This window comes from Hibiscus syriacus, unplaced genomic scaffold (assembly GCF_006381635.1).
Source record: "Hibiscus syriacus cultivar Baekdansim isolate YM2019G1 unplaced genomic scaffold, ASM638163v2 tig00110403_pilon, whole genome shotgun sequence".
NCBI classification, from domain to species: Eukaryota; Viridiplantae; Streptophyta; class Magnoliopsida; order Malvales; family Malvaceae; genus Hibiscus; species Hibiscus syriacus.
The window spans coordinates 333955-352076 of NW_024062723.1; the positions used below are offsets into that span (position 1 = coordinate 333955).

General features: G+C 33.6%; 1 protein-coding gene across 1 annotated transcript; it reads right to left on the reverse strand.

The window, feature by feature from the left end:
• Nucleotides 1–8417: 8417 nt before the first annotated feature.
• LOC120123744 (elongation factor 2-like) lies at nucleotides 8418–12113 on the reverse strand. The gene is made up of 4 exons (XM_039142566.1): nucleotides 11995–12113; nucleotides 11363–11401; nucleotides 11183–11270; nucleotides 8418–10869 (listed from the first exon to the last, which is right to left on the reverse strand). The coding sequence occupies exons 2-4, from the start codon at nucleotides 11363–11365 to the stop codon at nucleotides 8429–8431; spliced, it is 2532 nt and encodes an 843-aa protein (XP_038998497.1). The 5' UTR covers nucleotides 11366–11401; nucleotides 11995–12113; the 3' UTR covers nucleotides 8418–8428.
• Between the last annotated feature and the right edge of the window lie 6009 nt (nucleotides 12114–18122).

Below are 18122 nucleotides of genomic sequence, written 5' to 3' on the forward strand. Positions count from 1 at the left end.
TATATATATATATATATATATATATATATATATATCCCTCTCTTTATCATTATTCATGAGTGGGCACTTTGCCTAAAAGTGTTTGTAAATAGTTCCATCTTGTCAACATTAGGCAACCAATGTAAAAGGCCAACCTCACAAATCATTCATGTAGTTTTGTTGGGGTTGAGTAAAGTTGGCAGACATGATATCTAACATGTATCTAAGATCTTTGGGCGTCGAATCGAGTCATATATCACTTAGGAAAAAAATCAAACCAGAAATCTTTATTTAAATATTATCGAGTTTCTTATCAGTTAACCTAGTAGGGTTGGTATAGATGAGATATTTGAACAAACTACTGATGCAACACCTAAAAACAACTAAATCTGATGTAAATGCAATGACTTGTTTCAAGAAGCAAAGATAGACGGGTGGTCTGTACTATGTTCTTTTCATCTGTATTCTTCCATTTTGTCTTTTTTATCTTCTTTCTTTCGAAGTTGTACATTCCAACAGTGACAAAGACATGAGCATGGAGTTGAAGATGACATTACAAAAGAATCACCCATCTCTTTTGGACCAGATAGATTAGATGAAATATATATATATATATATATATGGTACTATATGTCGAGCATCACAAATGCATGATAATAACATATTGTGCTGTATCTCAAGACAACTCATTATACATATGCAGAGAGAGAGATGAGGGAGATTTTGGCCCACCAATAATGGAATGGACCATGCAAAATTTCTATCACACCTCCATAGTCCAGTTGGATGATTTTGACACCAATATGCTTTTCTGCACTCATTATAGACATATACCTATATATAATAAGAAATGAAAGGAACTGTGTTTATACAGTGTCCAAACTCTCTCTCTCTAACTAAATGAAAGCTTGATGAGCTGTATGGGCGGCGTTATTTCCTAAAAATCACTTAAACAATCAATAATTATTTGTCAGAGTTTTTTAATATGATCGCTCTAGCATCTTTTATAATAGGGTGATGATAAAACGAGTTTTAGGATACGTACTTTGCAGATGTGGACAGAAGGTGTGGATCATGAAGTGCGCCTTTATGAGGTTTTGTCCGAGCTGGTATCATAGTAAAAAAGCGCGGATAATAATTCGTGCCTTCGCGAGAAATTTGACACGTGGAATAAGATAGAGATCATGCATTTAATTATCACCTACCCCCTTAATACCGCCCGTCCCCGTCCCCGTCCCCGTCCCCCTCCCTCCCTCCCTTCCTCCCTCCCTCCCTCCTCCCTCCATCCCTCCTATAAGTATCATCTCATATAACACTCAGACCACACCAAAAAATTTTATCCTCTTCCTTATCAATTCTTGTAGCAAGTTTTAAGTAAGTTTTACTATCGTTTATAGAAGCTAGAATTTTTTTATTATATTATAATTATTTAATAGTTTATTATTTTAATATTATTTAATTTACTAATTTTCTTATTATTTTTTTACAGTTATAAAATGGAAGGCGAGTTATTGCGTTTAGATAAGAATCATATATTGAGTCATTTTATCGATACGGTAATAATTTTAAATTATGTTATTTTAATTATTGTGAATATTTTTCAGTATTAGTTTATATTTTAATTTGTATATTATTTATTTAATTAGGGAAATGACAATATATTAGATCTATTTATTCGTAACACTAAGTTAGAGATATTGAATTGTGTTCGGTTGTATTTAGTTGAGGTTGAATTCGATTACATAGCGAAATATGAAGGGCACTGTAACCTTGAATCTAACCTTATTTCTACACTAATTAAGAGGTGCAGATCAGAGACACACACATTCCATCTTCTGTGTGGGGAGTGCACTATTACGCTGGAAGATATTTCCATACATTTGAGGCTTCCGATAGATAAGAATGTTATTTCTGTTGTGGCGGATGTTAATTGACATTCCTTGGGCGAGGGGTACCTTGGAGGTATCCCGCCTAATTTCAACGGTGGTCATATATCTTTATCATGGTTGACTACAAATTTTCAACATTTAAGTGAAGACTGTTTCGAGGAATAAACTAAAATATTTGCTCGGACTTACATATTACAACTCATAGGAGGGATCTTGATCCTGATAAATCTCGCAACCAAGTTCATTGTATGTGGTTGCATCACCTTGAAGATTTTCACGTTGCCGGCGGACTTAGTTGAGGCTCCACAGTTTTGAGATCTCTGTATAAAGAAATATGTCGGTTTACTAATTATTAGAAAAATGCTATCGGCGAATGTCCCATTCTTCTCCAATCATGGGCGTGGTGTCGTATGCCCTTTTTATGTTCAGTGGGGAATAATCCGTTAGTCTTCCCATTATTGTTAAGGTAATTTCAATACCGAGTTCGTATATAAATAATTTTTTTGAGTATATAATGAAATAACTTTTTTTACATTGAATAGGTGGTCATGTTTAAGGAAAAATTATCGTGATATACATGATGAATTAAAAGAAATTTGGCTACTCATTAATCAGTAGACTGATACAGAGTTATGTATTTAAATTTTATTATTTACATTTAATTATTTTTATATAATTAGAACATTATTTTGATAAGAATTATATATATTTGTTTTAGTTTGAATTGACTCATTATTCTATTCAAGAAATGAGGCTTTGCATCCCACCTCACTTGAGTGACTCATTAGATGCATGGATTATGGTATTCCCTATGATATGTTATGTTATTGTCGAGTGGCATCCTATTGATAAGCGTGCTCCACCAATTTGGTTTCATACAACACATTCATGAAGCATCTAAGAATTTCGACAATATGCATAACGTCGATAGACGGGGCAAAAAGGATGTCAATTAGCTACTGAAGCATAGCGAGTGGATAATGATCTGGGAGGATTGACATAGACGTATGCCCCTTAGAGAGTCGAATTATGTGGATCATTATTCGGTTGTAGGTGACTATTATAAGTGGTTCAACACGAATGAGAAGTCATTCCTACTTTTTGAGGAAGCACAAGGTGAAAGTATTCATCGGTGTTGAGAAAAGCGTCCACAGTCATAGCATCATCGTCCCCCCACTCGTGGACATAGAGTATGTACTTCCGGCTCGTTCTCAGCTGTAGCACCAAAATCATCACAGTAGCCACCGACTACACCGATTTATATTCATATCCTGCCACTATACATGGGTACATCGCCAGGTTTGATGGCACTACAACTGTATCATATGGCACCACAGCTGTTTTAGATGGTAACACAATCATTTTAGATAGCACAACATCCATTTTAGATGTCATTGCTGTAATACCCCAAACATCGTATTAATGACTAAAGTGTAAGAATTTAAAATTTAGCGGTTTAATTTTGATAAATTAAAAAGTTCAAGGACTGATTTGGAAATTTTTGTATAGGACTTATTATCAAATATTGAATAATGGAAGGGCATAATAGACTTTTAGCAGGAAATGAATTTAAACTTCATTTTAAGGTATTTAACATGTGAGGAATTAGTGAAAAAAGAAAAGAAAAGTCTAGAGAGTTATCTTCATCTTGTCATTCCTTTCTACCGTGACTCCATTGCCAATGTAAGTTATTTTTAAAGTTGGTTGTTTCTTGAATTTTTTGGTTGGTTTTGAATCTTTGGTTGGTATAGAAGCTTAAAGAAAGCTTAAGGATGATTAGAAACTATGAGATTGATGTATTAATGGTGAATTTGGTAAAATGGGTTTTTAAGGAGTTGATAAAATGAGTAGTTTTTTATGTTAAGGGTATACTTGACTTGTCAAAGGTTTGAATAAGGTATTTGAACTATTAGAAAGGATTGAAAACATGTTTGAAGAATGGGTATGATTTTTAGCTTTAAGTATTCTATGGAAAATTTTAGATGTTAAAGGGAATTTAATTGATGTAAGTTGGTTGAGATAAGTGCTAATGAGTTTAAGGGCATGAATGGAGTTAATAGTAACAGATTTAAGTGAATTTTGGGTAAAATTTGAATTAAAATAAGTGAATTATGGGTAAGGGTATCGATTCTGGAAGAACAATACTGATACTATAAGGTTAAATTGAAGGAATTGTATGAATCGGATACCAAGAGTAAGATACCGATACTATAATTGAAGATATAATTCCAGAATGTCATAATGGTATCGATATTGAAGTAGGTATCGGTACCATAGAAGAGAAGTATCGTACTGTGTATAGAGTATCGATATTATTCAGTCTGAAATTTTAAATTAGATGCTTCATTTTATTTATATAAACGCTGATTGTTAGTAGTCAATTGAGTTTCGATATTCATTTTTGGTAGATCAAAAGCAAGTACTGAAATACTCGAAGTAGTAAAGAGATTGAGCGAAAGAGAAAATAAACTTTGCTTAAGAACTTAAGTGAGGCAAAGGTGAGTGCAACTTATTTATTTTATATTAGATATAAGGACGGCTTGCGATAAGCTAACTTCGAAGATTTTTGATCAAAAATAATTTTTTTTTGTTTTATGCAATATCTTTATAATGTTTTCTATAAGTTGTATTTCTGAAGTACTATTTTGATTTTATTAGTATGTGAATATGTTCTACGTGAAAATGTTTTATGTGAATATGTTCTACGTGAAAATGTTTTATGTGAAAATGTTATACTGTGAATAATGTAATATGAAATAATTATATGGTTAAAGCCCAAAGTATATGTTATGAGAGTTAGAGGTATAGTTGGCCTGCCAAGAGTCTAGGGTTCTACGCAGTCCTTCAGAATAATTCTACGTGGTCATTCGGGACAATTCTACGCTGTCCTTCAGGACAAATCTATGTGGCACTTCGGTGCATATTCTACATCGCATTTCAGTGCAAATTCTACATTGTAGTTTCGACTGCAATTATAGTGCACAACCTCAAAGCACTCACATACCTTGAGTTCTCAATGATATGCATTGGGTTATTTAAATAGATTGATATGAATTGAATAGTGTATAACGTTATAATTATGTTTATGAAATGTATATTGGTGTCCATATACAATGTTTCTTGAAAATGTTTAAGTAAATGCTTTATTGTTTTATTTTGCTCATTTATGTCTCACTAAGTCAATGACTTAACGTGTAAGTGTTTTCACACGTATGTTCAAAGAGATCCGAAGAGTAAAGCTAGGAAAGGACATCAAACACTTTGAAGACGATCAGATTATAACGATTTGAACTGTAGGTGCTTCTTATTATTTTGAAATTTTGTTGGCATATATCATTAATGTTTAAATCGCAAATGCTCTGATCTATTTTGTAACTATATTATTTAGAGTTTATGTAAATATATTAAGTATTTAATTTCATTTTGAAATATGAATTTTCGATATTATCTTTTATATAAGGTTTCACCACTAAACACAAAGTAAAAATTTAAATTTTAAATGGATTTTCAAAGAATCAAAGTTTTGAAAAGTCAATGTGACACCTCAGATTCGTATCCGGGTCGAGTACGGGTTGAGAATGTTACAATCGCAACTGGTTTAGACGTCACCACAACCGGTTCAGATGCCACCACCGTAGGGTTTTATGACACCTCCTTGCGGATGTTATGTTAGCATGCTTATAGATCCAACATGGGCTCCATATGCTGTTTATTTGGCGGGTGGTGGTTTACCACTGACACAGACACCTTCAACTCAATATGGATCGTAGTTTTCATAGTTTTCTATGAGCAGTGGGATGGTTAGTCATGATCCGCGCTCTCCGTCCACGTCTCCAAGGCGCGTTTCCTAAAACACACTTTATTATCACTATGTCAGAATGTATGCTAGATTGATAATATTTGGAGAAAGATTGTTTGAAAGTTAATTATTAATTGTTTGGGTATTTTTGGGTAAAAAATCCCTTTAATGACACTATTATCCTCTCCTATTAGTGGAAGGATCAATGCCATATCTTAAAGATTACATCAAATCAAATGTGAAACATCTTTCGTAATTCAATCAATCAAATATGTTGAAGGTTCAAGCTAATTTCAAACATGTGAACTAAATTAAGTATTAGCATCTACTTTCTTTTTTATCTTTCACATCAAAGGGAATTGTTTTTTTGGTGTTTTGTCTACTAATGGCGGAGGCTGCTAAATGCTATCAGCTAAAAACATATGGCCATATGATAGCAGGTTTTCAGCAAGTTGTTTCCAATTTTTCTGTATTATCATCAGCTGGTTTTCTAGAAATAGTTGGAAACTTACAAGGAAAGTACCATCTATGCTGTTAGGGTCATTTCCAATTATGTTTCGGCACAAAGATAAGATAACGTTACATTTGTGGAGTCGAATAGTAAAGCAACAGCAATGGGGTTAGGCTGCCTATATGGAAAACAACAGAAGAGGGTGTGAGGTAATAAATACATAGGGGCCTTGGATTCGGATCCACCATGAATGATATTTAATTATTACCTGCCTTAACCTGTTAATCGGACACACTGGCCTTTGTTTATTCAAATCTGAGTCTCAGTGTTATAATGAAAATGCTGGACAGTGATGGCACAGGCTAAACCTGCCCACCCACCCCATGGACCATTTCATTATTCAGAGAAGCAGACATTGATGCTGTAATAATGAAAGGGCTCATTTTTTTCTACAGTATTGCTTCTAAACATATGAAAAATGATCTGTTTGTTTCTCATCAGTCATCATTCTTTTCCCAAAAGACCATAGCAGACCATGATGAAGCAGATGTATGTAGTAGCTTTGGACTACATTATATGATGACATGATATAACCAAAAAGTACTTCAATATAAATTCTGTGACATGTAAAATTATTGATGTTTTTCTCATGCTTAATGGTACCAAAGAAACTTACATTAAAACCTATTTTAAGCCTATTGGCAAGAGAGAGAAGTGTAGTGCATGTAAGTCTGTTTTGAGGGAAAGTTTAAAAGAGAGATGTTAAATAATACCAGTAAAGTGGGCTTTTCCTTATCCTCAAAACATGCTTTACCTAAAAGAAAGATACTCAAAAGATTAAAAAAAAGCTAATCTTCCCCATCATTGTATCAACTCTTTGGCTGACACTGGCATTCAACAGTACAAATATCCAAGTACCAAGTCCACTTTTAAATGAAGCAAGAAGGTTTTGGATTTACGCTTTTCTCTAAAGTATTCGTGTTCGGCGTATGTATTATACTCGTATTCGAGTGTGACTATCCCGGACCGAATAACATTGTATGCAATACATACATTGCCAAAGGTAGAATTAGGTAAAGCTTGAACAAAGTAAAAGAAGTGGAACATATAATAGCATATAACTTTAATGGAATATATGGAGTATTCTCAACTATAACCAGAACAAGCTAAAGTTCCCTTATCCTCAGCAGAATATGGTAGCACTCAGTAATACCAGTGATGCGTTATACATTCATTTCTTTTTCTTCTCTATTTTATAGTCTTTTCCATATCAGTTCCCATAATAACTATTATTTAATACCATCATGCATGGCTTTATTGCAATACACAATCTTGACAAAGAGTGGTTAAAGTGTAACCATTGAAAAAGGAATCTGCCTTCAGTCAAATATGATCACCTTCGTTTTGAAGAACACCATCATTTCAGCAAGTGTAAGTCTGCAAGCATAATGGCAACTGCAGTGAAAGTTCATACATTCCCCAGAATTCAGTGTAGTTTTGTCTTTCCACAAAGAAGGTTGACGCGGGGGAAAAAGATAAAGGAATAGCATGTTGCAGCCATCAAAGATACTCTCTGTGTTTTACATGGCTAAAGGATTAAACAATTCTATAATGTATTTTATCAAACACATGGACGAGTTACTTTACTTCCTCCCCATGTTTTCCTCTCAAGTGATTTGATCCCAGACTAAAGATTAGGAACGAACCAATATCAAATACCAGAAACACTAATCGTTTAAGACCTAATGCATGTTAACCATTTTAACAAAGCTTCACATAAGTACTTCACATATTTGTTTCATAATGCCATTTATTTGCGACATATGCATATCTTGTTTACATGTTGAAGATGAGCAGTCATAATCCCCAACTGAAGTGGGATTGGTTGGCACGCAATCAATTTCATTTCAGTGATCACTTGTAATCTTTCAACTTGCAATCTTTCAAAAACATGCCTTGGAAGCAATGGTCGATGACATGAACACTATCAAAAGGACATCATTTTCATTTATTTACTCATGAAGCAACTATGTTATTTGAATTCGAAAAGAGCTGAGCCCAAATGATACCACGTTTGAAGTCGAAATGTTTATAATTGTGGCATTCATGCAGATTAAGTTCAACAGAATAAAGCAAACGAAATAGACATGAAGACGAGAACAATATAATGAGTTCACCAAACAATTTATTTTGGAATACACCTTGGTCATCATCAAAAGAAAAGCATCTAAAAGGATCTTAAAGAAAACAACCAGACAAAACAAAATTGCAGCAGAAGTTTAGCCGCAGAATCACAGTTATTTCTTCAGTTTACAGCTTGTCTTCATACTCGGAAAGTGGGGTCATCTGCTCCTTCAATCCCTTCCTCTTGCGGATCTCAGCGACATGGGCAGCAGCCTGGGAATTAGGTTCCAATGGGTCTGATGACATCATATCCCAGTGATCGAACACACACTGGGGGAAAGCTTGTCCTGATGTTGCAGCTCTCAAAGTGCTTGAGAATCCAAAGGACTCGATGACAGGAAGATAAGCCTTGATGTTGTAAAGTGGAGTACCAGGCCTCTGCATCTCCTCAAATACGTGTCCACGCTTCTGATTGAGAACACTGTAAATACCACCAAGTGCCTGCTCAGGGGCTTGGATCTCCACCAAGTAAACAGGTTCAAGAAGCCTCGGCTTGGCTGTAAGTTGAGAAGCATAAAAAACTCTCCTGGCTGTTGGAATGATTTGGCCACCACCCCTGTGGATAGCATCAGCATGGAGAACCACATCACATACTTCAAAGCATATACCTCTCATGTTTTCTTCAGAAAGGGCACCTTCCTTCGACGCCCACTGGAAACCAGCAACAACAGAATCCTTAATTTCATTCAGATACTGAACTCCCTTACACATATCAACCACCATGTTAGGACCAGTGGTCTCAGGGCCAAAACACCAAATTTTCTTAGCAAGGTCTTTGTCCCAACCATATTCCTCGGCCAAAATCTTGGAGCGATTCTTGGGATCATCTCTTGGACCAATACGCCCATCATCAATGGCCTCGGCAAGACCTTCCTCTAGGGGTCTAGCTTCCATGTATAGACGGTTGTGCTTGTTAGGAGACTTGCTCATCACTGTCCTGCAGGACCTCTCTAGGACTGTCTCACGGAAGGACACAACAGGGTCGGATTTAATGATCTCAGCACCACCCATAAAATCTTCTTGCAAATCTTTGAGACAGATCTCAAGGTGGAGTTCTCCAGCACCAGCAACAATGTGCTCTCCAGACTCTTCAATGGTACACAGAACCATAGGATCAGATTTGGCCAATCGCTTTAGCCCTTCAACAAGTTTAGGAAGATCAGATGCAACCTTGCACTGAACAGCAACACGTACAACAGGAGAGACAGAGAACTTCATGGCACGAATTGGGTGAGCATCAACTTCCTTCTCATTAGTCAAAGTAGCATTCTTGGTTATAAACTGATCCAATCCAACCATGGCCACAGTGTTACCACAAGGCACATCCTCAACAGTTTCCTGCTTCTTTCCCATCCAAATAACAGTCCTCTGAACACTCTTAACATACAAATCTTTCTTCTCACCAGGGACATAGTTTGGACCCATGATCCTGACCTTCAAACCAGTTGAAACTTTGCCAGAGAAGACACGGCCAAAAGCAAAGAACCTACCCTTATCAGAAGCAGGAATCATCTTTGAAACATAGAGCATAAGAGGACCCTCAGGATCACAGTTCCTGATAGCATTGGCATAGACATCATCAAGTGGACCCTCATACAAGTTCTCAACACGATATTTCTGAGCCTTGCTAGGTGAAGGAAGGTGAAAGATCATCATTTCCAGGAGAGCACTGCTTGCAGGAAGCCAAGTCTGCATTACTCTCTTCATTAGGGCCTTCGCCATCAAGTCCTTCTCATCAGACTTCATGGTGACATTAAGCTTTTGCAACATGGGCCATAGCTTATCCTTCTGGTCATTCATACAAGTATTGATAATCTGCTTGATGGGTTCATAACAGAATTGAACAAATCCACGCTTGCAGGTAGCAGTTCCAGTATTCTTGGTGGTCCACTTCTTGGTAGCTGGATCAAAAAAGTTCTCACCCCAAAGCCTTTCCATCATTTTTGACTCGTCAACTCCAAACTTTGATGCATACATTTTAGCAAAGTTAGTCAAGGTAAAAGCCCAACCGTGCAAACCAGCAGAGAAAGCAACTGTTCCCTTCTCTGGGTAAACTTGAACATCACCAAGAAGAGGATCTTCATATGTGGCCATGATGACATTAGCATTCTCAATCACTCTTTGGAATGTCTGGTAAGCCTCCTCACCATCAACCTGAAGCTCAAGAAAACATCTGTCCATCTTGTTAACAGTCAAGACAGGCCTGATTCTTTCTCCAAGAGCCTGACGGAGGACAGTCTCTGTTTGCACACAGACACCTTCGATACAGTCAACAACCACAAGGGCACCATCAGTAATACGAAGAGCAGCTGTAACCTCAGACGAAAAGTCAACATGCCCAGGAGAATCAATGAGATTGATGAGGTACTCATTCCCTTTCCTTTCACCTTTGTAGTTCTTTAAAGATTCATCGCTCATTTCATAGTACAAAGAGATACCGGTAGACTTGATTGTTATACCACGTTCAGCCTCATCAGCACGGGTATCAGTCATACGAACATCACCAGCAACTTCTTGGGCAATGATACCAGCAGCAGCCACAAGAGAATCCGTAAGAGTTGATTTCCCTGCAAATAAAAAAGGAAAAACTAAATCAGAACTAATGCCTACAATCCCAACATTTAACAACATGAGACACTAGTATCGACAACTGTCAATCATATAGAAGTGAAATAACAGACATAGCTCCCAATTTGAAATTAATCTATCCTCACTTCAGGCTACAGGAAAATTTAACACAGATACAATTTCATACTTCAAATTGTGAGAATCAGTTAAAAAACAAATAAACAACCACTATTGCAGTAGAGATAACTCAAACAAGCTTTGATCTATTTCGTCAGGTTCACCATTAACAAATATGAATGAAAGAAATCTTACCATGATCCACATGGGCAATAACAGACATATTACGGATGTTGTGCTTTCGGTCCATAATGGCCCGAAGCTCCTCAGCTGTAAACTTGACCTGCAACACATCAACATAGCATTAATCAAATCATCACCAAAAAAACTTGAATAAATCCACAAAAATGAGAATAAAATGTTTATTCAACTTACCATCTTGAATTGTCTTTAAAATACCACGAAGAATCAAAGCTGCCAAGCAAACAGAAAACAAATATAATTATTGATCTTGCTAAAAAAACACATACACAATACATCAAAATAAGCACAATCTCAAGAAACTCAAAACACATCAAATATAAAAAAGCGCATTTCAAGATCTGAAATCATATTAACCAATACCCAGATTACAATAAACATTCAAAAACATTTTAGAGCTAAGAAACATCATAATTTACCACTTAAACCATTCAGGTCTCCTATAACATCCAAAAAGGGAAATGGAAGTCATAGAAGCTGAACATAAGCAAAAACCAGATTAAAACCACATTCAAAAACATTTTACGCATGCTTTGCGACTAAAAACATTCATGTTCCCTATACTATGCAAAACATGAAAATTAAATCATAGCAGCTATAAATAACCAATACCCAGATTTAAAACACATTCAAAAACATTTTAGAGCTAAGTAACAGCATAATTAACTACTAAAAACATTCACACTTCCAACAAAATCCCAGAAATGATAAAGAAAGCAATATCTAAGATTAAAAACAAGAATAGACGAGTATAAGTTTCTAAAACCATACGGATCTTAATGAAAAAGAAAGGGAAAGGGGCAAACCTGAGGAACCGAGAAAGGCGGCAATAGAAAGAAAAGGAGACGAGGAATTCGAGGGCCGGGGAGGAAATGCGGAATTTATAGTCGAGGAAATGCAAGTAGTGCGTTTGAGAGTGAGCATGAGCGGATGTCAACTAGGGTTTCGCTTTTGTCTTCTTCTTCTTATTGGGCTCGGGCTATTAGGCTTTAATGTTGATAGATATACGAAGAAATATACTCCTAATTAATAGATTTAATTGATTTGTTTTAATATATAAAAGATCGAGATATATAAGGTTAAAAAAGTAAATATAAATTTTGTTATTTATTGATTTTTTAAGACATTTTAAATGAAAAAAAAAACAAAAAGAGACATATTTAGTGGAATAGAGGAAACACTATATTTTTTTTTACTTCCGAAGATAACGATAACGAGCATAAATGGACCGAGGAGGGATGAGTGAGGGCAATCGCCCTCCTAAAAATTTCGAATTATCTTATATTTATATTTTTTTAATCTATTTTTAATTGATAATTTACTTTCATAAAATTTTATAAATTTATTCTTACCTAAGATTTTATAAATTTGCCCCCTAAAATAAAATTATGTGTTCGTTTCTTATCGCGAATAAACCGGCTAGGTGAGCAAAACTCTATGACTACATAAACTCCCATGTTTCACCCTTAGAATATTTATGACCAAAATGAATTATATGAATGAATGGGATTCTCTCTTGCCTTATTCATGAACAATTAATTAAGGGATCGTTTGAGAACTGTGTAAGCAGGCCCAGTATGATCAGCCCAGTCCAGATAAGTTAAGACAAGGTGAATTGCGAACGGGGTCAGCTCGATTTTCTTTGAATAAAAAAATGATGTTTTATTTTATGTAATTTCGGGTTGACATTGACACATAGGATGGCAACGGGTCGGGTCGGGTCGAGTCGGGTTTTTGGGTCACCCGACCTGACCCGAGAAGAAAGGGTCCTCCACCCGTGACCCGACCCGACTCGAAGAAATTAAAGTTTCACCCGACCCGACCCGACTCGAATATATGACTTAGAAATCCGACCCGACCCGACACGAAATAATTAAAAAATATATTTTATTCAATAAAAACAGTGACTTAATTGAAAAAAATTATATATAGAGGGGTAATATTATAATTATCCCTAAATATATAGGTAAAATTATATATATATTTCGGGTCGGGTCTGGTCGGATTTTTTTCACCCTAAACCCGATCCGAATCCGATTTTTTTTTTTTAAAAAAAATCCGACCCGATCGGGTCGGGTTCGGGTTGAGTTGTCATCCCTATTGACACATTAACAATGTCAACCTTGGGGTAGAGCACAAGGCTCTTAACCTTGGGGTCGTGGGATCGAGTCTCACGGAGGGCATTTCATAATTCGGAGGTCTCCTACGGAAGCTGCTCTCAACCTGGCATTGGGGGCATCATACTATCCTACCTCCCCTTACCCTATTACATATGGGAATAAGAGTCAGCTAATTTTATTGACACATTAACAATGATAATTAAAATATTGATATATTTCAATATTTTAGATATTATAATTTAATTATTTTAAAAAAAAATTGAGTGACAAATGGTAGAAGTTCTCAAAAGGTTAAATCATCAAAAACAATATTTATTTTTTTAATATCCAAAATGATGAGAACTTTACGTATAAACTTTTACTAAGGGATAGTATTTATTCTTTAAACTCTAAACCAATTTGATAATAAACACCGAAATATCTTACGATTTCTCTGATGTTCAATCATTCTTTTAACTATAAAAAAATATATTATTCAAAATTTATTTTTTGTTATAGACAATTATCGTTACTTTTGCTATAATATATTTTTGTTTTAAATTTAAGATTAAAATGAAACAAAATAAAAGTATATTAAAATATAAATTTCAAAAATAAGCTTTTTAGTGAAAACAATATATTTTAAAAAATGTTTTTATGTAAAATGAATTATATTTTTTAGAAAACTTTTTTCAGAAAATATTTTACGGTATTTGGAAGAGGTTGTATAAATAATTATTCACTAGTTGATGAATCTTTTAGAAGTCATTAAAATTAAAATATTATATTATATTATTAAAAATATTAATAAACATATTTTAAATATTTTAAGAAATAATATTTTTGATCAAAATGATATTAAAATGTTATATTAATAATAAACATATAAAATAAAATTATTTTGAGTATTTATTCTCTTGGGTTAAAAGTTTGAAAAATGACTTACGAAAAATCATACCGTAAGTCGTTTTCCATAAAATGCAAAGTAAATTTTGTTAATCAGAAAAATGTTTTATATTGATCAAACAATTTTCTTCCAACCAATCACTGAAAAATATTTTTGAAAAAATGTTTTATGCGAAACAAATAGAGCTTAAGAACGGTGTAACACTCGATAAGTCATAATTTTGTGTGAGTATTTGATTGGGACAATTTCTTTTAATCCATCTAAATTTTCAAGAGTTATGTGTTGAGATCTTATTTTAACCATTTATTTTATTTTTTTTAATTTTTAACTTCATACTTTTTAACCGCCAGACTTAATTCTTTTTTTTAAATAAAAATAAATTCTAATCCCTATATTTTTTTCCTACAATATAATCCCAAAATTATACTAATATCATCCTTAACCATCAACAATTTTATCAATCTTTGTAAAAAGTACTCCAAACCTCTTAATAGAATCTGAACAACACTATTTCCCTATAATCATTGTGATGTAGTTATCAGTGTTCGAACCTATAACCTCTAAGAATAATAATTATTCCTTTAATAATTGAGATAATTTAGTTCGCGCTGATAATTAAATGATGAAATGAAGAAATTGAAAATTATTTTTCCATGATATAACACCAATAATTCAGCCTTTGAAGACTTTGCTATTTTTTATTCTCTCATTTCCCAGACAGCAGGTACAAGAAACTACAACTCTTTCAAAACAAATCTAGAATTTTAGGTCATCCAAGCACGTGATTTAGAATTTGACTTTCTTTTTTGAAAGTGTTTCCAAGGTAGAATTTGAATTGTTGACCACCAAGAGGGATTAAAACTGATATTGTTCCATTTGTGAGGAGATGCTATGTCAATGTCTGCCCTCTAGTACAAAAATGATTAAACAATAATTTAAATATACTTAAATTTAGGATATTTTTGTGGAAATTGTAGACATTAATTTTTCATTCTATTTTTTTTATTATTATTATTATATTATTATTTATATTACTATATATATTATTATTATTAAATAAATATATATATATATATACAAGCCTAATTTACAAATAGCCCAACCCGATTACAATCGGGGCCCAAAAAAAACTGAAGCCCAAACACGGAAGCCCAAATTTGATTACCCAATAATAACCCTAAACCCATCTAGGGTTTGTGTCATCACCAGCAGTCGCCTCTCCAAGCTTCCAGAAGACCCCAGCCGTTCCACGTTGACGATTCAGCTTCCAGCCGCCTCGCCAGAAACCTCTACGCCGTTCCGTCATTGCCACGACACCAAACGAGGATTCCAGAAGCCAGCTGCCCCCCCCCCCACACGTCGATGCCCCAAGGTGAGTCATCACATAGTTCGGTGACTCACCGAAATCCACTCTTGTGACCGGTCCGAGACAAGCTCCGACGAGACCTATAAAAGCCAATGGTTCCCTGCAAAGAAAGGAGGAGACGAACAGCCACGAAAAAAGAAGAGAGATACGAACAGACGAGGAAAACAGAGGAGCAACAGACCACAACAGAACCCAGCAAGACCCAACACCAACAACAACAGCAAACTACCAACGATCTCATTCAACAATAAATCGAGGGAAGAAGAAAAGGCAGAAGAAACTTACCACAGAGGAGGAGATCAAACGTCGCTATAACCACCGGAAAACCGAAGGTAAAATACCTCGGCTTCTTTTAGATCTAAGAAGGTCTACGCGTTTTTAAGGGAAAATAATACCATAATCGGTTTTAGGACACCGGGATCTTCATTTTGAGAAATTTTTGTAAATCCGACAACCGTCAGCGGTGGTCGACGGCGGTGGTCGGTGCCAGAATACGGCGACCGATCGACAAATGGTTTCCCTCCGGTGAGGGTGTAATTCGCTGATGGGTAAACCTTTCCTTCACCATCCGAGTTTTGTAATTATTCATTTTAGTCACTGTAACTAACTTCTGAATGTTTTAATTTAGTCTTTGAATTTTATTTTATTATGTTTTAGTCCTTACCTGTATTTTATATGTATATTAGGGTAAATACCCATTTTAGTCCCTCATAGTTTAATTAATATTTATCTTAATCACCTATTAATTAATTAGTTTAAATTAAACTATTAGTAATTATATTTTTATAATAATTCAAAATATGCCCTTTAATTTTGATATTTTACTTTTTAGTCACCAATTTTTTGTTTCTTTTCATTTTTGACCCTAATTTTTTTATATTTTGCAAATTAATATTATTGCTTTTTAATTTATTTTAATCATTATTATTTATTATTTGTTATTAATTTTATATTATTTTATATTATTTCATATTAGTCACATAATTATATATTTTTAAATAATAATCTTTATTTATTTTCAATATCAAAGAAAAGGGCAGTCTTAATACAATTAGATGTCCTATTCTGGTATTTTAAAATATTAAATATTATAAAAATTATAATTTAGTTTATTTAAATTATTTTTAGGAAAAATTATTACATATTTTATATTTATTTATTTATTTATTAATATTGAAGGAAAGGGTGTCTTAAATTATTATTTTGTATAATTTTATATTATTTTATTATTATTTTCATATTAGTCACATAATTATATATATTTTTAAATAATAATCTTTATTTATTTTCAATATCAAAGAAAAGGGCAGTCTTAATACAATTAGATGTCCTATTCTGGTATTTTAAATAATTAAATATTATAAAAATTATAATTTAGTTTTATTTAAATTATTTTTAGGAAAAATTATTACATATTTTAATATTTAATTATTTATTTATTAATATTGAAGGAAAGGGTTGTCTTAAAGCAACTAGAAATCCTTTTCTAATATTTTTAAATAAATAAATATCTTATTATATTAAAATAATTTATTATTATTATTTATTTATTTTTTAATATCAAAAGAAAGAGCTATCTTAAAACACCTAGAAGCCCTTTTCTGATATTTCTAAATAAATAAATATGTTATATATATATATATATATATATTCTTTCAATTATATTAACAAATTTGAAATAACAGGATTATAAATTAAATATATCTTTGAATTTTTAATTTCTAATAATAGAGACAATTTATAATTAATAAGTACCAATTTTGGGCGTTGTAGGGGTGCTAATCATTCCCTAAACGTAACCGACCACGAATCCCTTTTTATTTCTAAAAAGAATGAATTTTTGGTTAAACACATATCAATTTATCTTTTAACTGATATTTTCTTAAAAACTCTTTAAAAGATAATTTTTAGGTATTTGACCTACCTGACCCAAAAGGCCGATGGCGACTCCCAAAACATTTTAAAAACCATTTATTCACATCACTTTTCCCGCCGAGTAAAATTTTCGTGCCCGGGCAAAAACCGGTTACGACAGAAATATTTACACAATAAAAATAAGGGTAAAGTACAAAAATAGTCCCTGACTATAAGATATTATTTTATTGAGTCTCATGACTATTAAAAGTTTCAAATGATCCCTCGACCATAGGAGGTTGCTTTGTTGAGTCATTCGACTATTACAAATTACAAGATAGACTATTCATTATGTTCCAAACTCATTCTTTTATGTTAAAAAATTAATGATCATTTTTGTAACTTTTAATAGTCAAAGGACTCAACAAAACAACTCCATATAATGGGAAAATCATTTTATAACTTCTAATAGTCAGAGAACTTAAAAGCATTATCCTATAGTCATGAACCATTTATATACTTTACTCTAAAATTTAAAAACAACTCACGTGTAACTTACTCAAGACAAGCTCGAATTCAAAATATTGAAATTCTCAAAGCCACTAATCATACTCTGACAAAATAGTGTAAGATATTGATCGAGATAAAGTTTGGTGGGGAATCATCATGATGATGATCTTTCAAAACCGATTTTGTTCATTCACGATA

Excerpts from the sequence above, each read along its gene's own strand:
- LOC120123744 (XM_039142566.1), bottom strand. Across the intron at positions 10,870-11,182 it reads TATTGCCCATGTGGATCATG|GGAAATCAACTCTTACGGAT; the intron begins GTAAGATTTCTT and ends TTTTATTTGCAG.